This window comes from Mus musculus, chromosome 18 (assembly GCF_000001635.26).
Source record: "Mus musculus strain C57BL/6J chromosome 18, GRCm38.p6 C57BL/6J".
NCBI lineage: Eukaryota > Metazoa > Chordata > Mammalia > Rodentia > Muridae > Mus > Mus musculus.
Window position 1 is genome coordinate 74,675,008 of NC_000084.6, and position 24,843 is coordinate 74,699,850.

A 24,843-nucleotide genomic window follows, 5' to 3' on the forward strand; every position below is an offset into this window, starting at 1 on the left:
TCTACCTGCATTTTCACAGTCTTTGCTGGTTTTATATGTATAACTGAATAGTAAACTTAGACAGTGTCTCAGTGGTAGGAATCTTCTGTGTGCCTGCATGGGAAATCTCATATTGCCCTTATCTCTGTGTTGGGAGCAGGGAGGACACAGTGGGCTCTGCAAGAACAGAGCTCTAGGCCCATCACAGGCCAAAATGGCTTCTTTGTGCTGTAGACTGGGTCTGTGGGATGTAGATTAGGAGTGGGTACAGCGTGTTGGAAAAGAGCACATGGAACTCGGGGCTGGTCCTGGAGAGACGGGCTTTAAGGCATGCAGAGGGATTGGAGGGTGGGATATTTGAGATAAGCTGAGCTCAGTGAGCAAAGGTGGAAGGGTGGGATAGGAACGTTGATGCTTAACATCAGGAAGAGCAGGGAGAACAGCGCAATGGCTTCTGGGAAGGATAGGCTCAGACATGCTTGCCTGGGGCATCCAGACAGGGTGTGGGAGGAGTCTCCTGCATGTAAGAGGGCTCTGAAGGAAGACAGTACGGAATGGATCATTGGAACCTGGAGTCTGAGGCAGACACTCTCCTTTTGCCTTCCTTCTGTTGCGATTCAGTGTGCCGAGGATGACAAAGGAGACATCCAGATTCATTTTCCTCTGCTGTCAAGGGTGGGCCAGAGACCTCACAGTGCTAGCCCAGCACTGATTTGCTCAGGGAATGAGGCGGAGGTACCCTCATCAGACTGAGTCTCGATGGGCAAACTCTCCATGTCATTAGCACCCTGTCACACTAACAGGAAGACCACATAACAGAGTCCTTACAACAACCTTGGATGCTAGATGCAGTCTTACCCCACTGTACCGATGGAAGACCCAGGACTCAAGGGAGCCAAATAACCTTACAAGATCCCAAATAAGTGTTCGAAAACAATCGCCTGTAGGCGTGGTTCTGTGAGTGTCTATCTCTGCCTCTAGTACATTCCAAGGAGCTGAAACTGTGCCTGTCTTTGTAAACGAATGTTTAATAACCCTGTTGGGGAAAGCAACCTTTTCCAACTTGTAAACACTGAGGTGTCACTCACCCCACACCGTAAGGCCCACCCTTGGAAGCGTTACACTTGTGGGTTGCGCTACCGTGCTACAAGCTCAAGAATGATATCATCCCTCAAAAGTGAAAAACTGCACTCATTAGCTGACCTTATTTCCGTCCCCCTGGACAGCCATAGGGTGCTCTCTGTTGTCTAGACGCTTCACTTTAGCTAAACATGCTCTCTGTTCTTTCATACGTGGCTTTTACCACTTAGCATAATATTTTCAATGCTCATCCGTGCTGTGTTGTAGCATGTGAGGACTTCATCCTTTTATACTGTTGAATAATATTGCATCACACCTATATACCACTCTTTATCCATCACATGATGGCCACTTGAGTCCTTATTACTTTATATCCCTTATGAATAATGGATGTTATGAACATGGGAACACAAAGTTTTGTGTGGGTGTGTATTTTCATTTCATATATGTATATGCGGTTTTGGAAGAATATTTACAACATTAAACTGTAAGAGATATTACCATTTACACCTTTCTTGTTGTGATTCTGTCTAGTTCCCATTAGTGGCTGATTTGTTCCACGATGACAAGGACTCTGCTCCAGCCACCAACACAGCTAAGAATCGATCATCTTCAAAGATCAACGTTCGCTCTTCCAGACCCCTCATCAAAGTCCCTAACAAGGAGCACAAGAAATCCGTGGGCTACCAGGTCAACCCTGGTCCCGGGCCTGTGGCACATGCAGCAGGGTTGGATTGGGGGAGGAGGGGGGAGGCTTGCAAAAGAAGGGGTTAAATGCAGGGCCTCAGTAAAGGTGTTCAGATGGTGTGGGGGGAGGAAGAGGGTTAAATAAGCCCAGGAATTAACTCAAGTGCTTGGTTTCCAGTTTGTCTCCAAAGAGAAGTATCTGGTGGTCCCCTCTGCTTTAATTCCTGTGAATTTGCTAATTTGGGACATTTCAGACAAACCATCGTTTCTGGGATGTTTAGGTGTAGGCATTACAACTGCGTTCCCCACATTCAGGGATAGGAGGCCGTGAGCATACAGCAGGTAGATCTCTCATCTCTTAGCATTCGTGGTCCAAATCATTGATTCTCCTGGCAATGGGAGTTAGGCACACTGTGGAGTAGCTTTCCCCTGTTTACTTTGAAGAGCCCTAGTATTTTATTCATAGCAAGCTAGGAGCGTCAGCTAGAATCTAACCCCTGGTCACTGAATGTCTTTCTTTCCCCATCTTTCTGAATGAATCATAGTCATAATAGTGATTTCTGGTGTCACCACTAGCAAAGTAGTCACCAGCGTGTTAGTGTTTCTTCGTTAGCTGTGCATTCAACAAAATATTAAAAATAACCAAGGTCTGGCTTTTTCCCTGCAGTTTCGTACTTCCCTAAACCTGCTTATGGAGACCCTGAATGCCACAACGCCACACTATGTCCGGTGCATCAAGCCCAACGATGAAAAGCTTCCCTTCCAGTAAGTGCCAGCTGGGTAGAGCCACGCCAGCCTCCTTATCCAGCCGGGACAGGGAGGGCTCACACCAGCCTCCTTATCCAGCTGGGACAGGGAGAGCTCAGATTGCTGGGCTCTGCAGAGTCATACACCGGTGGACCTGTCAGTCACTTCCAGAGTGGGCTGTGGCTGAACACAGCCTTCTCTGGGCATGCTGCTCGCTTACTCGTGCCCCTTCCTCCACTCTTCTGGGGTATATAATCTTCTACATTGTGTCTGCTGGCGTGTGAGTAGAGCTAAGGATGGGTCAGATGCTGGAAGTAGGAACGGGAGGAGGGATGTGGCAAATCAATAGTTTATGTCAACATATACAGTGATACATATGAATAGTTGCATGTGCATATATACCTGCGCTGTGCATGCAGAGGCCAGAAAAATCAACCTCAGGTACCACCCACACCATCTTTTAAGGTAGAGTCTTTCAGCTGGCATGGGGCTTGTTGCCAAGGCTACCTGAGCTTGCCAGTGAGCCCCAGAGATCTGCCTGTCTCATGTCTCCATTGCTGGGAATACAAGCATGCACCATGCCACATGGCTTTTTTTATGTGGTTCTGGGCATTGAACTCACACAACAAATACAAGCAAACACTTTACTGCCTGTGTAATTTCCCAGTTTATAATAATATGAGCAACAACGTGTTTCAACCATATAAATTGTTATCCTTTTCACTGACACTTCTCATGTATTATCTCCTTGTATTTTTTGTTTTCAAAATCGAGATGTTGTAAAAGCGTAATTAACCTGACAAAGAGAGAGAAAGATTAGCTTGGAACTGACTAACTCTGATCCTGAACTACAACTCGGGATCTCTATCTCTCTCTCTCTCTCTCTCTCTCTCTCTCTCTCTCTCTCTCTCTCTCTCTCTCTCTCTCTCTCTCCGTCCCTCCGTCCCTCCGTCCCTCCCTCCCTCTCTCTCTCTTTGTGTCTGTCTGTCTCAGGCGATCTTTTGATCTCAGGCTCTCTCGTGGTCTGTCTCTCTTATTCCAAGTTATTCCTATTCTTTCTCTTTCCCCTTTCTCATCCTACTTTCTCACCCTCAGCTGTGTGTGTGTGTGTGTGTGTGTGTGTGTGTGTGTGTGTGTGTGTGTGTGTGTGTCAGGGGCGGGGGATACTAGGCCTTGCAGAATCCCTGACATCTGCTGAGTACCAGTCTCTGAAGAATGAGCCACCGGGGCCACCGTTAGCTGGAGTGTAACTGGGAGCAAGTGCTGCCGTTCTTCTCCCAGGACCTGGGTGCTGTCTTGTGTACCAGGCTAAACAGCAAGGTTGATTTCTGACCTCTGCATACACAGCACATGTGTGTATGCACGTACAACTCTCCATATATATCACTGTACACTAACAGAAACTATTGATTTGCAACTTCCCTCCTCCCATTCCTTCTCAGTGTCTCATCCTTAGTACCATTCACATGTGGGTCAGGTATTTTTGTTATAGAAGATCGCCCTGTACATTATCGCATCGTTAGACGTGTCACTGGCCTCTATCTGCCACATGCTAATAACATCTCCATCACTGTGACAACCAACATTTTTTACACATTACCAAGTGTTCCCTAGGGGGCAGAATAGCCCCGTTAAGAGTCCTTACCCTAAATATTTTTTTATAGCACTTCTCATATAAAAGTATTTTCTCTTGACGTTTAGTCAAGAGACATCTGTCTTATTTCCTCATTATTAGACACTTGGCTATGACTGGTGGGATGACATTAAGATATTGCCACCACCCTCCATCCCTGCTTAAGGAGCTGTATGTCACATATAAATGACACTACCACAGAAATGGCCATCAACAGTTCTAGGGAAATATTACGGCATAAGGAGGTCACGATGTTTCAGCTAGTAAAAGCGCATGCCCCAAGCCTGGTGGCCAGTGTTCAGGCCCTGGGAACTCACTAAGTAGAATGGAATAATTCACTTGGGAAAAATACTATGGAAACAGAAAGGCCAGAAAGTGATGAAGTGGCCCTCCTCTCCCCGGGAGGAAGTGGCAGGGTGAGTGTCCATCTGGATGCCTTGGTAGAGGTGAGACTTGCTGACTAATTGGTCTCAGGGTCTTTGGCTGACAGTAGCGATGCTGTGGAGCCTGAGGAAGCTTAGAGCCATGCAAGGCTGATAGAGTGGTGAGTGCGGCCGCTGGAGAAGCAGAGGTGCTGCAGCCTTTGGGCTCCTCCCTCTGCAGCCAGGCAGCTCCGGGCTCTGCTGCCCTGCACTGTTTGGGAACAAGAAAGTGTAATTCTGGCTTTCAGCAGCTTAAGCCTGTAACTGGTGGTGTTTTAAATATCCAGTTATGTATTGGTTGTCTTCCAAGCCTAAGCCTGGTTTAATTAGAAAGCTGGTTTTCCATTCCTTGTCAACTCCACTTGAGGCCCGTGGAGTTGCCACTGGTGCAGAGATACAATTAGAACACTGAACTATCTGGACTTAGACAAGGAGAGAGGACGCTGCATCTTCTTTGTCCAGTCTCTGTGCTTTTCTCTTGAAAGTTCTGTTCCATCTGTGATGATCATAGGTGTGTTTGGGTAGACGTTCTCCATACCCACTAAAGTCAGGGAGGGAAAGACAAGAGGTCATGGCCTGACGTGTTGTGTGATAGGCCTGATGTATGGTGTGTGATGCTGTTCGTGGGGAGCTGGGGCCCAGCTGCATCCTTCGTTTCCACACAGGGACCTCAGGTGGGATGCTGCTGCTGCTCACTGGGGTGGGAAAGAGTGGGTAGGGTGTATTTTGCTGGAATCATTAAAGGAGAGGGTAAGGCTAAGCTAAGAATCGGTTGCCTCAGGTCATGTAGTGATACATAAGGTAGGAAGGTCTTAAATTCTAGGCTGGCCTGAACCAATGAAGCTCAAGGAGAGTTATTTTCTGATGGGACCGACTCCAGGCATAGTGTGTACAGACAAAAGAAGACTGCCCCCATCTTCAGCCTGTTCTCCCAGCATTCCATGCTGCCTTGAGACGCTCACTTAGCAAGCCATGCTGTGGCCGCCACACTGCCCAGTCCTGGAGCTGGGGTGCATAGTTGTCAAAAGACTTGCTACAGGATGGGACAAGAGTGCTTAAAGATGTGATCCCCTGAGAAAAAGAATGGCCCTTTTTAAAAAGGAAGGTGGGGCTGGGCATAGAGACTCATACCATTGAGCCCAGCACTTGAGAGGCAGAGGCAGGCAGACATCTCTGAGTTCTAGGCAGTAGCCAAGGTTGTAGTGATTGGATACAGAGCCCTGGGACAAAGTCTCACATTTCTCTAACTCTGAAAACTCAGGAGTATCCATTCTTACTGACTGAAGAGAAACAGAGCCTGCACCCCAAAAGCCTTCCCAGGACCATGAGTGGCTACTAGATCCTAAGAGGTTCCTTGTGAGACCAGTCAAGGGTGCCCAGCTGGCATCCCAGAACTTTGCTTCACATCAAAGAGGACAAAATCACCTCCGGTGACAGGGAAAGGGTTCCAGTGAGGTGCTCTGTGTCCCCTTTGTCTTCTAAACCGCTTACTGCAGAACTTCTGTGCTCGCAGAGGAAATTAAGTTATCAAGGAACCGTTCTGATGAAGACCCTGTAAGATCCTGCTGCGTTGTCTCTTATGCACAGAATGTCATTAGGGTCCTGAGGGGCTCTCATTTAGAGCTTGAGTGAGCAGGAAGAGGAGTTGGAAAAGCCAGGTCTGGGGTGCAGAAGAAAATAGGGGTGCTGCAAGCAGTATGAGGGAAGGAGGAGGTAGAAACAAGAACAGGCCTGAAGGAGTATGTGGGGAGCCTCACACCTAGGTCTACATGGAGTCAGAGCATGCCTGATTTGCTGTAATAGCTTATAGTCACCAGTTCCTAGGAAGTGCACAGTGAAGGGAGGCAAGCCTGGGGTACCATTTGTCAGATGCCACAGTTTGATGACTCCTGAGGGAGGCTTGTGTGGCAAACAGCATGAGAGAGTGGTGTGGGAAGGCCAAGGGCAGCTCACGCAAAGAGGAGGAGGAAGTCTATGTCACAGAGAGACTGGCTGAGGGAGGCCATCTCTAGGCCAGCTCCATCAGTGGAGTTCAGAATCCAGATGGGTTGTGCAGCCATAAAAGCACTCCTGGGTTGTCAAGGAGATGATGCAGGGCACACCAGGGGTTTGTCCTGTGGGCTCATGCAGGTTCCCACCTCTCGTCATCCACCAGGGCAAGACAGCTGCCTACAGCCTCACCAGGGTTTCTGCCCAAACCACTGTGTTCTCCAGGATCCCAGGCTGTGAGCCTCGTGGGTCCTCAGATTTGTTCTTCTGCACGGAACAGAAGCAGCATAGCCACTGGCTTCAATTGAGCCAGTCAGTCAGAAAGAAAGGGCATGGACATTCCTCAGCACTTCTCTGAGTGGGACAGTAACCTCAACAGATTCGAAAAGTGGCTAATTCTGGGTCATTTTGGTTCCTAATAGGACTTCTGATCACGCAAATCTCCTGCTAGCTTTCCCCGGGATTTCCCTACAGCACTTTGCTGTGACTCTTACAGCACGCCTGTGGTATTCTGCCACTGATCCCTGTCCCCTCCTCTGCTGTCCTTACATCACACACAGGCCATTAGAAAATCTGTGTGGAAGGAATTGCTCAGGGCAAGCTCTGCAGAATAGACAGGAATGAGACCGGGAAAGTGGGTAGGGCTCGGGTGGGCAAGTGGGCAAAGGAAAGAATGAGATTAAGAACGTACGCAGTCTCGAGACCTGCGGCTGCCGAAATGGCTCTTCCGCCCTTTAGTCTGTGCTTTACCCTGACCTAGCTTGGTGGAGGCAGGAGATGAGCGCTTTCCTATCATCTCTTCTTTCTTCTCTCTTCTCTCTTCTCTCTTCTCTCTTCTCTCTTCTCTCTTCTCTCTTCTCCTCTCTCTCTCTCTCTCCCTCTCTCTCTCTCTCTCTCTCTCTCTCTCTCTCTCTCTCTCTCTCTCTCTCTCTCTCACACACACACACACACACACACCCTCTTACGTCCGGGCATCTCTTCATGATTTTTTTTTAACTTGGCAGCTTTGACCCCAAGAGAGCTGTACAGCAACTCCGAGCCTGCGGTGTGCTGGAGACCATTCGGATCAGCGCGGCAGGCTACCCATCCAGGTAACGTCACCAGCCGTTCCCTCCTCAGGCTGCTCCAGAGCAACCAAGGGTAGAGCCCCGTGAGCTATGGTAGGTGTTGTCAATCTGAGCCTGACCCTAACAAAAGCTCCTAAACCCCGAAGACCCAAACAGGGTGCTGACAGAAATCAGAATTTCAACTTGGCTTAAAAACAGAACCAACGGGGGCACGCTTTGGGGAAGCATTTCAAATTAGCATCGATCCAGGCGATGAGCTAGCTGGAGTTCTTAACCCTATCCGTCATCTTCTCCCGAATTGTATTGTGGCAAAATATGATAATGTAATATTTACTGTCTTTGCTGTTTCGAGTCTACAGTTCAGCGGCATTAAGTATATTCAGATGTTTATACCCACGCCTATGAGCTCCCTCAGGAATCGGTTTAATCTTCCAAAAGCAAAGCTCTCTACCCATTCAAGACAGCTGGCTGTTCTAGTCTCTCCTCCCTTAATGTAAGAAAATACCTGAATGAATAAAACACTCCGTACAGACTGTCTTCTCAAACTTCTCAAAATGCCTTCTGTTGGTCACAGTTAGCCCAAGGTTATGAAGGAAGGAGTAAGAGCGCAGTCCAACAAGAAGTGGACGTGTAGCTGGGGGTCCGTAGTGCCCTCAAGCCCAAGCCCAGCTGGCCTAAAACATCTCCATCATTGTCCTCATTTCTGCCTGCCTTATTTCACTCCCTCCCAGCACTGCCATTCTGGGACCAAGCTTCTAACACAGGAACCTTCAGGTACTAAACATACCAGGCTATAGTACAGCACTCCCATCCCCGCCCACGGCCCCCTGCAGCCACCCTTTCTATTTCTGTCTTTCAATTGGTCAACTCTAGATGCTTCATCTGTATGGAATTACATAGCACCTGTCCTCTTTGTGACTGGTTTATTTTGCTTAACATTATATCCTTAAGGTTGTATACTGTATGTAGCGTGTGATAGAATTTCCTTTCTGAGGAAGTATAGAGAGCTTTTTCATGTTTGTTATCATGATTCGCCTGTCTTCTCAACTAGTGTTGGACCGCTTTAGCTTTCAATGTGGCATCAAATCTATCACAGAAAACAACTTCTTTGAAACTTTCGTGGTGACTGGGGAGACGTTACTCAAGTATGAGTTCATATACCCAGCTCAAGATGTATTTAGGGTGGGGGTGGGTTGGGGGGCACCAGAGATAGGCTGATATCTGAGGCTCAAAGGCCACTCTAGCTGTTTGGTGAGGCCCTGGTTCAGAGACCCTGTCTCTAACTGACATAAGAAAAGAAATAAGGTGGAGAGCAATGAAGAAAGACACCCACACACACATGTACACATGCATGTACACAAACAGGGTACACATCCCTCATGATCTGACCTATGTCATGGATATCCCACAGAACTATGCTACAGCCTGGAGAAGCCACACCAAGATTGTGACTCTCTTCTGGGTGCTTGCCTCAAATAGAGGAGGTTACTGCATCAGCTCTCCCAAAGTCACACTGCACACTAATAATGGTATGGAAACTAGGTGTCTCCATGGTCAGCTAGGACTGGGCTGAGTACTGTGGCAGCCCTGGGGCCTGCTTGCCAGTATCCACTGCTCTGAGATAGCTCTCTTCAGATGTAAAAGGAGCCAGCGTTGGGGGAACACAGACCTCCCTCCTATCTGCACAGGGAACTTTCCCCTGAAGTGGAGGGATCAGTTTTGTATACTGTGCCTAATTGTCCATGAGCAGCTTAACCGTAAACACTTCCCACAAGTCCTGCCGGGAAGGGGAATTGCTGATAGAATCGGGGATTTGCACTTGACCTGGAAAGCGTGGGAATGGTTGCTAATCTGCAGCACCCAGGCTGCTTCTCAAGGTCAAGACGGGTTAGGCATCATTCAGGGTAATTACTGGAGCCGTGTGAAAGGTGTTGCAACCACAGCTTCCCTTGAAAAGCAAGTGGTGGTGTCCTAGCGCCCCATCTGATGTTTCTACCTGAAGGTCTGAATAGAAGTAGTTACAGACTCCACCTACTACACACACACACACACACATATACATACAATGCACACACACACCACCTGCTACACACCACACACACATATACACACATACTACCTACTACATACACACCACCTGCTATACACACACACATCACCTGCTACACACACACATGCATACCTGCTACACACATACATACATACATACATACATACATACATACCCACCACCTGATACACACACACATACCCTCCATCTGTTCTTGCAGTATCTGACATTGCCTTTTGATGGTTGGAATAGGATTTTGATTGGCGGGGTAGGACTCAAGCCTGGCATTGGCCATTTGTGTTCCCCTCACCTCTGCTGCCTTTCAGTGCCTGTCACAGGCCCTGGGTTCAGATCTGACAGCTTTATTATAGCTGAAGACCTGGAGGGGAACCTGAGGGTTCTCCCAAGCTACATTTTTAGGGGCACCGCTCTCCTGGCCCTCATGAGCTCCTAGGTCACGTCACTTCATGAAGAGCATCCTTAGTGCACCCATTATTAGTCGGCTTTTCTCAGAATCGTGTGCTGTGACCCATTAGTGACCAGTGCGTGGGTTGAATGGGCTGTGACCAGATCATTCTAGAAAAAAATTGGGTTGGAATTGTACTAGGACAGTTTGTGGAAGAAAGGATATTATGGCATGACCACATCTCTGTCTTATGGGTAGAAAAGACATACTATAATCTAACATGTGTCACAGTGAGGCCCACAGAAGGACGTGGGCTGCTGAGTCACCAGGCAGCAAGTGAGTTTGTTCTAGAGTAAGCGCCCTTCTGCTTGGACTGTGTTATTGCTCAGCAGTCAATCAAGTGTCACCCCCTCCAAAGGCTTGTCATAGCATATAGCCACTTCTGTATGGGTATAAATATCTGAGCGAGCAGGGGAGAAACTTCTGTTTTCTTCTTGGGAAATCCCTGTGAGTATGTGGCCTCAAGAAAGCAACCTGGAATTCTCTAAACTCTCCAGGCAACTGAAAAGGTTGCAAGTTGTATAAAAAGGCTTGGTGGTGTTGCTCAGTGGTAATGTGTTTGCCTTGCATGTACAAGGCCTTGGGTTCAATCTCCAGCACCAGACACAAACACACACGCACACACACACACAAACACACACAAACACACACACACACAAACAAACACACACACACACAAACAAACACACACACACACAAACACACACACACACACACACACACACACACACGCACATTAAGTTATTGCATAAGAAGCTTAGGGAGGTGGGTACTCAACAACCAAGCCTATGCTGTGTAGTGACTGAAGGTGAACAGACAAACCTAAGGTGTTCATCTCTGTGGTTAACTTATCATTAGTCAGACATCTTGTGAAATGGTACAATAGGATTGTGTCAAGCGATGAAGAAGACACAGGAAAGCCATGTGACAATGAGATAGTCTAGGACAGATGGGACCTGGCAGGGAGGACCTGTCTGCATATAAAAGGAACCACCTCCTTCATCAGGAACTCTAACAGAATTATTTCATGGTAGGAGAAGAGACTTGCAGAAAGCATCACTCCAAAAGTGTCTCCTTAGACATCAGGAAGAGGATGGATATGCCCAACATGGTTAACCATATTCCCTACACAGTCACCTGCACCTCACATTCACTGGCTGGGATTTCACAGAGCCTTGCCGTGTGAGGTCACAGTGACAGAGGTCCCACTGCATCCCACACAGCCTTGCCGTGTGAAGTCACAGTGACAGAGGTCCCACTGCATCCCACACAGCCTTGCTGTGTGAGGTCACAATGACAGAGGTCCCACTGCATCCCACACAGCCTTGCCATGTGAAGTCACGGTGACAGAGGTCCCACTGCATCATACACAGCCTTGCCGTGTGAAGTCACAGTGACAGAGGTCCCACTGCATTCCCACACAGCCTCGCCGTGTGAGGTCACAGTGTCCACTGAATTCCCACAGGCTTTGCTGTTGCAGCACAGTGCCGTCAGTTTCAAAGGTGGGAGAAAGGCAGATTTATTTCTGGGCTCCTGTGAGAGTTTTATGCAGAATGAGACCAACCTTTTGCCTCCATAGGATCCTCCTCTCCCCTACTCTTCTCCGTACCTCTGTATAGAGCCTCCAGACCTGTGTGACGCCTGAACCACCAAGAGCTCAAAGCTAGAAGACACAAGCCTGGGGCAGTTAGGAACAATCCACACACAGGTGCAAGGATGTGATATAAGCGTGAGAGACGCTGTGGCCTCTCGGAGGAGTGAGACTTGAGCTGGGCCTTGAAGAGCAAGGAACTGTTACTCCATCGGTGGTAAATGAGTAGAGTACTTCTCTGCCAACTTTGTGCCTTCTTATACCTGCTGGGCAGTCATAGCAAGCTCATATTCTCGGTGGACCCTGAGTCTCATCCAGGCAGCAGAGAAGATCCGTGCATGTGTCCCTGTGATAAGGAGTCTCGCCAGCGAGGACACACACACAGGACACACTCAGATCCTTCTGCAGCAAAGCTTTAATGCAGCTCGAGAGAAAGATGATCAGCTTCTGGGGAGGAGACCCAGAACACAGGAAACTTGGTCCTTAAATAGGCCACAAGAGTGGTTGGAGACGTATTTCACCCTGACTGGTTGCTCACCATCAGCCCAGATGACACCACGGGACAGGCAGGGCACAAGGAATGGAAAAATACCCCAGTACATGCGCAGACTACTTGTTTACCAGTTAGAACACCGGATGTCAGCGCCATCTTGTAATGGCGATTGCAAGGGCGGCTCCTCACATGCCAAGTCTTCAGCTCCACACTGAGTGCCATCTACTGTTCTGCCCACTTGGCTGCAGGTAGAGCTGCCATTGGCAGGGTTGATGTGCCACAACTTGCTGGCTTCTTAGAGCATACCTGGTAGACATCTTTTTCCATGGCCTGTTCATTTCAGGGCTTTTTCCAGCAGGTAATTGCAAGTGTCTCTGCACCTTTTCTCTTTGAAAGCTCAGGTATCCTAGAAAGTACATGGGAGAAAGGATGTGTTTCTGGTGTTGTGGGAACTATTGCAAAAAGTTGTGGCTTAAGTGCATAGCTTAGATCCAACACATGCTTCCTGTGTCCCACTTGTGTTTGTTGCCTAAACACATTTTGCTAGAGGGTCCAAGAGAGGTTTCCTTCTCACCTTACCATTGGAAATGTTAAACTATAGAAAGCACCACTTTGGTGAGTGTTGAAATGGAGTTGTATCACCTCTTCTATTGCCTGTGAATTTTATTCCCTTTCATCCTCTTGTCAATACAAACTCCAGCACCTAATATGCTGTATGAGCAGCCATTCTGTTGACCTTACCTGGGGAGACCTTCACAGGACCACAGGGACTTGAGCAGCTTGTGTTTCACCTCCCCAGCCACCAATAATGTACACAGAGGAGTGGTTCCCCTTGTATTTGCTTGCCAAGTAATTGCACATGTGTGCAGAGCATTGCCCAAGGCTCTGTCAGTGGGCTCCTATGATTCAGGAAATTCCAACTTATAACACCTTCCTGCATTTCTCCTAAGTCATACACACACACACAGAGAGAGAGAGAGAGACAGAGACAGAGACAGAGACAGACAGAGACAGAGAGATACAGAGACAGAGAGATACAGAGACAGAGAGAGCACAGTCCAGTATTACTGAGATCTGTGACCACTCTTCCATGGAGTTGCTTCCCAAAGGCTCAAGCCTTTCTGATAATTCTTCCTTCCAGCCCACCCCATGCCTTGAAAGGAATTATTTCTCCTATTTGAAATGAAGACATAACAGGCACTCCCAAATGTCCCAAATCTAACCAGCGAGAACAAGCACACCATGGCCAGCCAGCAGCAGTGTTCTCCCACTCTCCCACGGACTTCTGGGTACCTGTCTACTTTTTATCTGCCCTAAGAATTACAGCTCTCTGGGAGACTGGCTTATAATGAAAATGTATGGTTCAATTTGAAACACTATGCAGTAGCTAAGAAACATGCTCATTTTGCAGAGCATAAAGAAAGATGATGAATGGGCTGTCTAGGCTAGCAGCTCCCCCGCAGCTCCCTGCTTCCCTGGCTCTCTCTCCCCCTCTCTCCTCTCCCCTTCCCTCCCTCTCCTCCTTCATCCTTCATCCCTCCTCCTCCCCCTCCCCCCCCTCTCTCTCTCAACTTTGTAACTGAAAGAACTGGGAAGCAAATACTGCTCGACCAAAGTAGGTGTGGGAGGGCTCCTCAAACACACAGTGTTTGTATAAAAAGAGCTAAACCCAAACCGGATGAACTTAGTTCTCATCCTACTCTTGAAAGCACAGTACTACTTTTTTATCTTGAGACAGGATCTCACTTGGCAGCCCAGACTGGCCTTGGACCCATGCAGAGCCAAAGCTGAACTCAAACACGCAGCAATCCTCCTGCCTTGGCCTTCTAAGGGCTGAGCCTACAGGAATGTACCACAGTGAGTGGTGTTTACTGAAAAGACTTCCTGCTTTCCCTACACTACCTCCCCCAACCCATGTGGGAGAAAATGGTTTAGAATCATAGAATTAAATGGACGCCATGGCAACCGCCTCCTCACCTCCTAGCTTATCACATCTGAAGTAGTCATGTGGTCACTGCCTTTGCTCTGAGACTTCAAGAGTGTGTACTGTCGAGCTTGGGCTGGAATGGTGTGGTTTCTTGTCTCTGGCTGCCATGTGGGCACTGGGAATTGAACTCAAGATCTTTGGAAGTACAGTGGGAATTGAACGCAGGACCCTTGGACCCTTGGAAATGCAGTGTATTCTCTTGACCACTGAGCCCTCTCTCCAGCCCCTAGGTTTTTACTTTTTAGCACGTATGAATGCTGCTATGAACATGTCTGCACATGCTCTTTTGTTTTGCTTTCAGTCAGGGCTGCACTATAGAGCCCAGGTTGGCCACGGGCTTGCAGTCCTCTTGTCTCTACCTCCTAAGTCCTGGGACTACAGGTGTGTGCCACACGCTTAGCCATGTACAAGTTTAAATGCAGACATTTCCTTCCATGTTTATTCATTATATAGCTGTCAGTGGAGTTACTGGATCTTACGGTAACCCTGGTTAACCCCTTGAACCTGTTAGACTGTCTCCACAGCAGTTAACGTTTTATAGTCACCAGCAGTAGACAAGGAGCCCCGTATCCACACACGGTCATCAAAATGTATTTGTATGTTTCCAGTCATAACCTTCTGGGGGTGTGAAGTGGTACCTCACTGTCACTTAGATTTGTCTTTTCCTGATGGTTCCTGGTGTTCAGTCTCCTTTAACGGGTTTTAGGTCTTCTGTGTGAATTCTCTGGAGCAATCTGTGGTCAGGTCATCTGAGCATTTCTAAATTATGTTATTTGCCTGTTGTTGAGTTATGGGAATGATTTGTTTGTGATGAGAGACCATTACCAGCCGTATGCAAATATTGTCTCTAATTCTATGATTAGTCTTCCTATTTTCTTGATCACATTCTTTTAAATGCAAAGACTTCCAACTTTAACGGAGTCAACTTTATCTGTTTTGATTCTTTGGCTGTTTGTGCTTTAAGAAGTAGATCTAAGAAATCATTGTCCAATCCAAAGCTAGGGAGGTTGGTATTAAGGTTTTCTTCTAAGTGTTTCACGACTTTAGGTTAAACCATTTTGCATTAGCATCTGTGTGGTGTGAGCTAGGGGATCCAACTGCACTGTTTGTGTATGGATAGACTCTTACCTCAGCACCATTTCCTGAACAGGTCATGACTACTCTTGAGGTTGGCAAGATAGGTGGTGTCACTTATATTTTATGGATGAGGAAACAATCTCAGAAAAACTGATTGAATCAGGTCCTCCGAGATGGAAACAAGGATGTGTCTGCCCTTGTAGTAGCTGAAAGCGTAGGTTACCCTTCTAATCTTGCCCTGAGAACCCTAAAGGACTCTTCGCCATTTTCTAAGGGGTTCTTGAGACTATGGACTATGGCGTCTTTGGGGCAACTTCTTTGTGATCTGATATCACAGATCTTGACTTAGGACATCACCTAAAAGTCTTACTTGTGGAGTTGTATAAACCAGAGGGGTTTATACAACCACACCAAATAGCCTCATGAGGAAACAGATTCAAAAGGGGAGCCACCCAAAGTTGTGTGTCTGTGGCCAGCCCATCTCATCTGTTCACCCCAGTTGACTGATGACCTTGCAGATGGACATTCTTCCACAGAATGGCCTCACATAGTGACAGTTAAGTCCACTGTGAGACTCCAGATAGGAACTTGGTCAGCCAAGACAACACTTGAGGCAACATTCACGGCAGTCACATCATCCCTCCATGTCTCACACCACCTCACTCCACGAAGGCATTTTTCTAGACTAAAGGCTCTGATGAGTGTTTGCCTAGCCTGAAAGCAGTCGCAGCCCTGAGCTTGTCCCACACTTCCAACTATGACTGTTTGGCCAGACCAGAGTGCAGGTGAAGGAGGCCATTTCTGAAATAAAACATGATACTTGAGTGTAGCATGCCCGGCAAAACACATAGCATACAAATTGAAATCCAGGGAGAAAGTTGGGGCTAAGGAACTGGGAGAAGCCTACCTCCAGAGTGGCTAGGGCACCATAAAGCCCTGTCAGGAGCTGGCATAGTCTTTCTTCAGCTATAGATAGGATGGATGCTTTGCAGCATACTGAGTGAGAGAAGATATGTCAGGGTCACTCAAAAGGGAAGGGTCCACACTGTTTAGATGCCAGCCATGAATGCTTGTTAAGGCCTTCTGAACCAAAACTATTGTATATTCTATAGCAAATGCTCTTGCAGATATTGAGAGCCTTTTGTTGTTGTTCTGGGTCTCAGTGAATGAGGGAGTGTTGATGGCCCAAAGTTGCAGTATGCCCTGTGTTGTATGGGATTCTCCTACACTGCAAAATTAACACCCTAAGCCCACAGCTCCCCCTTTAAGAGACACTGGTAGAAAAGGTTTAACTGGGAGAGTCCAACTATTTGAATGGCCAGTAAAATACTATTCAACTAATATAAGCAACTGGCTATAAAGACACCACACTAAGAGATTTGGAGGTAAAGGGATTGAAGTGTCTGAGAGAAACAGTGGTTAAAGGAGGCTGGAGACTAGCAAAAGGGGGCATCCACATGCTAACAGACCTGCACAGACAGGTCTCAGAGCTTTGGGACCCTGAATAGACTCGGGAACACAAAGGACAGAGTCTACACAGCAAAATCTAGGCCAGTCTGTGGTCTTACCGAGCTGTCTCCCTCTATGTTGATACAGTACATTGAACGCATGTTCAAACATGTCCTGTTAAATTCTCCTTCGACAAAAAGAACCAAATGCTCTTTTTATTTTCACTTTGCAGCATTGCCCATTTCAGGCAAGGAGACTTTTCTGTGTGGGCTTTCTCTCTAGGGACATAAAGGTCCATGGAGAACCCATGTTGATTCTGGACTCTGGTCACTAATGTTACTCTAGGCCTTCTGACGCCGAGACCAAAGAGCAGACTCACTTCCCTTATTCTGTCTCCTGGAGGAATGAGTTCCTTCCCAAGGCCAGGGGCTCTTCTCAGCAGCTCTCTTTCCCAGCTTCACTCTGCTACCCTCTCTCTCCTTGTACAGATGTAGTTCAAACTATGTTTGCAAGTTAAAAAAACAAAAGGACTGGTTGCCTTGAGCAGGGAGGAGTGTATTGGGAGGTTCTCCCAACACTCCTCTGATGGCTCGTTGGCCATGAAAGCCCAGGTACTTTTGTGAGATGGGTGACTGTTTTTGTAGGCAGAGGGGATAAGACATCCAGCCAGCCTTAAGTCACAGTGATGGCCAGGGTCGGAGCCAAGCTTCCTGTGCTCTGAGCTTGTTACAAACTGGATTCGACATCCTTGCAGTCACATCCCCCCACCCCTCATAGTCTCCTAGAATTGTAGATCGGTCAGCACTGAGAGATTTTCAAGTTAGAAACATTTAAGGCTCTGAGCCTGGCTAAATGCTGCCTTAATGATTTCCCAGCAAAACTGCAAACTCCCGGAGACAAATAAGTACACAAATAACCATGATGCAGAATGCAAGAAGTGCCCTTCAAGAGTGGAGGGAGACGGTGGGGAGGAAGTGCCCAGACGCCTAAGGGAAAGCACACACCGAACCCCAACACTCTGAAGTGCACATGTCAGTGGTGGGGAGTGGTATGGGGGAGGGGGGGACATGGAGACCTAGACTCCAGGAAGCTCTCTTTCACAGACACTGTTTCAATGGGTTCTTAGCCAAGCTCGCCTTTCTCTAGGTAGAAATATCAGAGCCAGGGCAGAGAGTGTCCAACAGTTAGCCTCTAAACAAAATGCACATCCGGTTTACATTTAGCATGTCCATCTGTAAGGTAGGTTAAAGATGGCAGGTATGCACAGCTGGACGGTGGGAATGTTTCTGTTCAGTGAGTGGAATGTAGAGGGCAAGGGGACTCCTTTCCTAGTCCCAAGACCGCGTCCTCAGGGGCTCTAGATAATCTATGCCTTCCCTCCTTAAGAGAGTCAAAACCAATGCCAGTTAAAAACCAAGAGATGTAAGACAAAGTAGATCAGTGATTTCCAAGGTCTGGCAGAACTGCTCGGGGTATGAGAGTCCTTTTTGTGGTCGTGAACATGTTCTGGGATTCAATACTGGGGCTAGTTCCACAATTTCACAAAACACTAAAGGTTAGTTTAACTGTATACTTCAAGGAGGGAGGATTTGGGCCTGAAGCTATGACTCAGTGTCTATGAGCACCGGCTGCTCTTCCAAAGGGTCCAGGATTGACTTTCAGCATTCAAATGGCATCTCACAACCAGTTATAACTCTAGGTCCAGGAGGATCCAATGCCCTCTTCTGACCTCCGCAGGCAGCAGACACATGCGTGGTGCACAGACATACATGCAGACAAAATACACATTAAAAAAATCATAAAAGGATAAATGTATATCACATGACATCTCAAAAGCTTCTGCTTGTTAGAAAGGAACAGATGCTCGCCTGTAATCCAGCATTTGGGAGGTGAAGGCAGAGAAGATTCAGAGCTCAGGGCCATCCTTAGCTTCATGGTAGCTTAGAAGCCAGCCTGGGCTACAGGAAATCCTTTCTCAAAAAGGAAGGGAACTGTCAAGCCAACTGTGCCATAGAGGGGGACATACAGATAAATAGAAGTACCCTTTGGTTATTTCTGAGCTGTTTCCCTCCAATGCTTAGCTGCTGTTGAAGCCGAGGGGCCCTGCTTGTGTGTGGGAGGGGTTGTCACTTTGAGTGCACTATGCCTCCCACCTTGAAGGTTCCTGGAACCCCATAGCATTTCTTTCGCTGAAACTTCTAAAGGACCCTCTGAGGCCAAAGAGTCCCAGGAAAAGGGACACAGCCTGTTCACTCCCCACTAGCACCTGAGCAGGTTGGTCTGAAGTAGCTACACAGTTGCTAGACAAGGCCACCAATGAGAGGAGATGGCAGCTGACTCACCTCAGTGACACACCTGTAGATAATTGAATAAAGTTCCAGGAGCCTGTCTCTAGAGACTGGTGTGCAAGCCCTCCTGATGTCTCTGAAGGAACAAGCCAGCCTCACTCTGCACTGGCCTTTGAGAGAGAGGGGTGAGCTGTACTGACCTCCTGATCAACTAAGGCTGTACCTCCCAGCCACCTTGGATGGGGGCTCATGCTGACGCTGCCACTACATGAGAAGGTCATGCATTTCTGAATCAGAAGGTGAAGTAGTGATGGATGTGAGCCAAGGCAGCTCTTCCTCGGGAGACTGCGTTTGTTTATATGAAACCAGTCTCAGATGCCAGGGGTAAGGTGAGGCCCTGTAAAGATTACCAAAACATAGCCAAGAATTCTGCCCTGTGTGGGCAGTGGGTTAGAGATCTCTTCTGTTATGTGGAGATGAGGGACATCTTTTCAGGGGGATTATATTATCCCAATTAAGAGAAAAATATTGGAGAGAGAAACCACCATTATGGCTTCTTAAGCCATTGGTAGCAATCCTATAACTGGATGTGGGAGTTACAGGGCAGTTTGATGCTGTGCCCATTTAGCAGATTAATAGCAACAGGTTCACCTCTGGAGCCTATGAGCACCCCAACCTTAGGTTCTTGGCCAGATCTCCAGGACTGGGCATGTGTTTCCTTTGGTAGAGCAGGCCTTAAATCTGATCAGAAAGCAGGCACTCACCCTATTGACATTCATGCCACTATTGTATCTGTGGGCACATCGTATTTCTTTATGTTGCGTTATCAGTAAATGTTTGGTTTGTGTACCTATTTTACATGCCCATGTCCTTGGGATCAGTAAAAATGAATCTTGTGAAATGGATTCTGGGGTGGAAAACGTCTAAGATGACCTGCTCCTCTCTCTCTTCCACATTAAGAGCAGTGATCTAAAGTCATGATGGAGACAATACCATTCTCTTCTGCATTTAGAAATGTGTTTACAAAGATCACTGAGTTAAAGACAAAAACCAAGCCACTCGGACAAAGCTGTGTCTAGGTAAGGTGCCCAGCTTCTTCCATGGTGGCAGCAGAGGACAGGGCTCCGAAGGTGTGAAAAGAAAGATGGAGACCCTGGCTCTGTGAAAGATGCCTCCCGAACACACAATTTACCCATCCCAACTTCAGGGATGCTGACACACTGGGGTTCCGAGTAGGGTGTGGAAAGGACAGAATTCCCCTGAGATGGGCCGGAAGCTCCTGCAATAACTTTACACAATAGCCTCGACTCCGTGAGACTGCATCCGAGGTCACCTGATCCATCTTGGCTTTTCCTCCAGGTGGACCTACCATGACTTCTTCAACCGGTATCGGGTGTTGATGAAGAAGAGAGAGCTCACCAACACCGACAAGAAGAATATCTGCAAGTCTGTCCTGGAGAGTCTCATCAAGGTGATGTAGCCATAGGAGGGCACAGACCAAAAGCCCCCAATGGTAGAGGGTGTGGTGGAGGCTACCTACAGCTCTGGCTTCATCACTTCAAAACTACCAGAGATGTTAAGCCATTTCCTACAACAGAGACTGGGATAAAATAATCCCCTTTCCCTCCCTATAGCATTCTCTCTGCCTTGCCACATCTCAACACATAGGGAGCACAGATCCCCAGGGTGTGTAAGGAAGCAACCCCTGGCAGTGGTGGCAGTTGCTGCGGCTGCTGTCCATCCCAGCATCTCTGGCCTCTCAGAGCTGAAGTACCGAGTGGAGGTCTGATCTGTAGCCAGCCTTGGCTTGTTATAAATAAAGCAACAGATATTCTCAGGCCTTTGAAAAAAAATCGTTTTAAATGAAGCAACCCCAAAATCACATTTTGAGCCTGAAAAATTAAAAACCCAGAGCCACGAGGGGCAAACCCTTAAATATTTCAGTACTTCCTGAGAGTCGCAGAGGTACAGCCGAGTGTAATGATCTGTGTCTCCATAAAGTGTTAAATCATAGAAAATATCTTTCAGAAGGTGATAAAAATTAAACATGTTTTTGCAAACTAACCGGCTAGGACAGCGCTTAGAGCGTATCAGTGTAGTTGATTGAAGATTATGCTTGGTCGATGGGACTCTGGCTAACCATGGTTTTGTTGTGGTTCACCCATCAACACACATGCTTTGACACCTCATTTATTATGGGTTAAGAAAATGTGTTCAAGCTCAGCTGAGCTCAGTTACTATGTAGCACTAGGAGTTTCTTCCTTGTGGGTGTCATGGCTGGCCTCATGGTATCTATTCCCCCAGCCCTAGGAGTGGCTTCCACATCTACCTGACCTCCTTTCACTTTGTCCAGGGTCATAGGTCACCGTTACCTGGTTATTAGCAGAACCACAGACAAGGAAAATGATGTACAGGAAGTGGCTGTAAATTGCTTAGGGTTTCACAGGCAGCTAATGCACAGGGCCTACTTACGTGAGGTGATTAGTTAGGGCCACTGTGCACAGCTCTCTGTCCTGGAGATAGACTGCTCACTTGTGCTTCAGTCAAGACTTCCCAAGAGATACTGCATTTCTTCCTCATTTTCTCCCAATCCTTAGGCCCTGCCTTCCAGAATCAACATTCCGAATGAGTAGGACTTTGGCTGAGTCCCAGGTTGACCTTGAAGACTACATTCCTGGTCCCTCACTCACCAGAGTGTTCTGTATACTTAGAAATAGAATGGTCGGAGGAGACGTGGGGAGCAACAGGGCTTAGCCCCTTCCTGTAAGGATAGACTGTTTGTTGGTAGAAACTTCATTCAGCTATGTCTAAAGGCTTGATAAGCCAGTATAGCTAATAAGAGACAAGATGGGTGTTCTGGGAGACTCTTCCCCCTTGGGGGCTTTCAGAATGGTTTTCTACCCTTAACATCATGTGGCCTATCCTGCGCTCTCTGAGTAGACACTGAGTTCCTTCTCTGCTCTAGTCAAGAATATCCAGAGGGAAAAGTATTAAATGCCCTACACACTTGACTGCAGAAAGCATTTTCTCAACCAAGGTTCCTCTATCCAAGTAACTCCAGTTTGTGTCAAGCTGACAAAAACCAGCCACCATGGTGTGTGACAGAACTCTCTCCTTCCTGCCTATGGCCTTCATGCCAGCACACATTGCTTAGGTGACAGTTATTTACAAAGAAGTCTCAGCCATCAATGGTTTGCTCTTGTCCACAGGTACCCTGCTGGGTCATGTCTCTTTGTTGGGGTAAACACAAAGAAGGGCAACTAGTTCTAATCTTATAATTAGGACAGTGATTATATGTTTGGGGGGAACGTTCATAGTGGGGTTTTCTTTGCATGTTACTTGCAGTTTGTAATTATATGTACATTTCTGTGACCACTTAAGTAATTGTCCAATGTTTACTAGACCAAGTTATTGCTTCCACAAAGGCCCTGAACCCATTTCATTCCCCAGCTCACAAAACCTATGTTGTCTGTTTCCTTCCCATACCCACCTTCAATTCCCTGCATGTAGTCCCCTTCTGACTCTTGGAACCTCAGGACAGGGGCCTCTGCTCTGCTTTGTTCTCACCTTCAGTGCCCCCCCCCTTTGGTTCACACAGATCTTTGCCCACCAGCATAGACATAACTGCCTAAACCAGTGGTTCTCAACCTGTGGGCCATGACCCCTTTAGGGGTCACACATCAGATATCCTGGATATCAGATATTTACATTATGATTTATAACAGTAGCAAAATTGCAGTTATGAAGTAGCAGCAAAATAACTTTGCAGTTGGTGGTTACCATAACTTGAGGAACTGTATCAAAGGGTTGCAGCACTAGGAAGGTTGAAGACCACAGGCCTAGAGCATCCTTTTTAATATTATCTATTTGATTTTCTTGTTAATCCTTCCCACTCCTTAAGATAGAGTCTCCTGTTTACTTTTCTATCTGCCCTCCCTATGCTATTGGACTTTTGAGGGCAAGTATCTTTTTAATGGCAATATTCTGGGGCCATGCCTGTCTCATCATGAAGATTCAAGTCTGCTTTATGAATAATGAGAATCTAGGCATATCTACTAGACAGGAGGCGGAGGGTACACATGCAATCTGACGAATACTTCTGCTTTGGAAGGAAAGAGTAGTAGTCTATGCACAGTGCACTAAACAGCCAATCTCCCTCCCAACCTTGTAAAGGACCCAGACAAGTTCCAGTTTGGCCGCACCAAGATCTTCTTCCGAGCAGGCCAGGTGGCCTACCTGGAGAAGCTTCGGGCAGACAAGTTCCGGGAAGCTACTATCATGATCCAGAAGTCGGTCAGGGGATGGCTGCAGAGAGTGAAGTACCGTAGGCTGAGGGCAGCTACCTTATCCCTGCAGAGGTTCTGCAGGGGATACCTAGCCCGCAGGTGAGCCATGATGGGGTACATCTAGAGTCAGGAGGAATGGGAGGGGAGGGGAGAGCCTTTGTCAGGAGTTACAGTGCTTCCTCTTGGGCCTATCTGTTCTTAAATTGTACCTAGTGGCTGTGTACATCCCTGTATTGCCCTTCTTGCTTCCGGGAGCAGATCTAGCTCGTGTGTCTCATGATATCCCAATCTATCTCCAGTCCACCAACACTAAACCTGGGACATCCTGTCTGATTTGGGTACAGACCAACCACTTCGCCTTTACCTGTAGCCCAAGGTAAAATGATGTCCTTTAGGAAGAAAGAGATGAATCTAGTTAACACCTAACCTTGCATATAATCTCATTATTTATACTAGAATTTCAAATTCCCTTGAATTCCAGTTGGTGCTGGAAAGGTATAGGGAAGCCCTTCTATGAATTACTCTGTACTGACACAGTAAAGAATGGGTGGGTATATGTCTCATCTGGCCTTAGCAGCTACTGTGCAATAGGGCCAGCCAGGCCCCCTCCCTATCTAATGCCACACACAGGGAGCTACTGTCACCACTCTGCCCAAATGATGGCCCATGGCTGGTGAATGGCAGGGTGGCAGAGCCCATCTCCATTGAGGGGTGACTAAGAAGATGTCACCACCTCCTAAGCCTTTCCACCGGTTTTCAGATTGAGACCCCCACCTGCCTCACCACAGGGCTCTCTCCTTTTGTCCTTGGAGAAACGATGGAAATGACCATGAAATCTTGTGGCTCAGAGCCAGTTTCCCAAGTGGTTGCTCAACCCCAACTCCACGAGAGAGAGAGAGAGAGAGAGAGAGAGAGAGAGAGAGAGAGAGAGACCGACCCCAGCGCTAAGTCTCATATAGGCTTGTTTTGCGTGGTAAAGATGGAGGTGGCACCCTTGACCACAGGCTCCCTCACCCCAGGCCGCCAACTCGCACACAGCCAGAGATGGCTCACGATGTGCCACCTCTGTACTGTTGAAATAAGCTCCAGTGTAGCCGCTGTGGACATGAGAGGACAGTGGGATCAACTCTGAGTGACTCCTCGCAATCCCTGCCCATGAATTCCACCATCAGCACCCGTCCCTCACTGGGGAGGCCACCAACGTGGGCTTCCTGGTGGTGACCATGCAACAACATGCTGCATTCTCCCTGCAGGGAGTGTGTGATCCATGGCCAAAGCCTTGTGTGAAGAAAGGACAGAGATAGACTAGGGCACCCTGAATGTAGATACTGACTGGCACTGGGGGAGGGGAGGCAGGGGGAGCACTTCCTTTCCCAGGGCTGTGCTAAGTGATTTCTTGGGCCCTCTCCACCAGTTGGTGTTTTGATCCTCTCCTGAGTCTTTGCAATGAGTTCGGTGGGAGGGGTAGGGAAGTAACCATCTGGCTTTCTCTTACTGAGGTGGGTGGACAAGTGCGAGATTGGGAAGTTAATGGGAAATGAGAAAACCGCAA

At 47.7% G+C, this 24,843-nt stretch overlaps 1 protein-coding gene across 4 annotated transcripts in view; it reads left to right on the forward strand.

Annotated features, from left to right (window-relative positions):
- Nucleotides 1-24,843, forward strand: part of Myo5b (myosin VB) — a 330,335-nt gene that overhangs the window by 232,644 nt on the left and 72,848 nt on the right. For all 4 annotated transcript variants that reach the window (XM_006525714.4, NM_201600.2, XM_006525715.4 and 1 more), the window contains exons 15-19: nucleotides 1,594-1,749; nucleotides 2,414-2,511; nucleotides 7,542-7,628; nucleotides 20,365-20,476; nucleotides 23,179-23,390. In XM_006525714.4, the coding sequence (XP_006525777.1) occupies nucleotides 1,594-1,749; nucleotides 2,414-2,511; nucleotides 7,542-7,628; nucleotides 20,365-20,476; nucleotides 23,179-23,390 (665 nt within the window). The remainder of the gene's footprint in view (nucleotides 1-1,593; nucleotides 1,750-2,413; nucleotides 2,512-7,541; nucleotides 7,629-20,364; nucleotides 20,477-23,178; nucleotides 23,391-24,843) is intronic.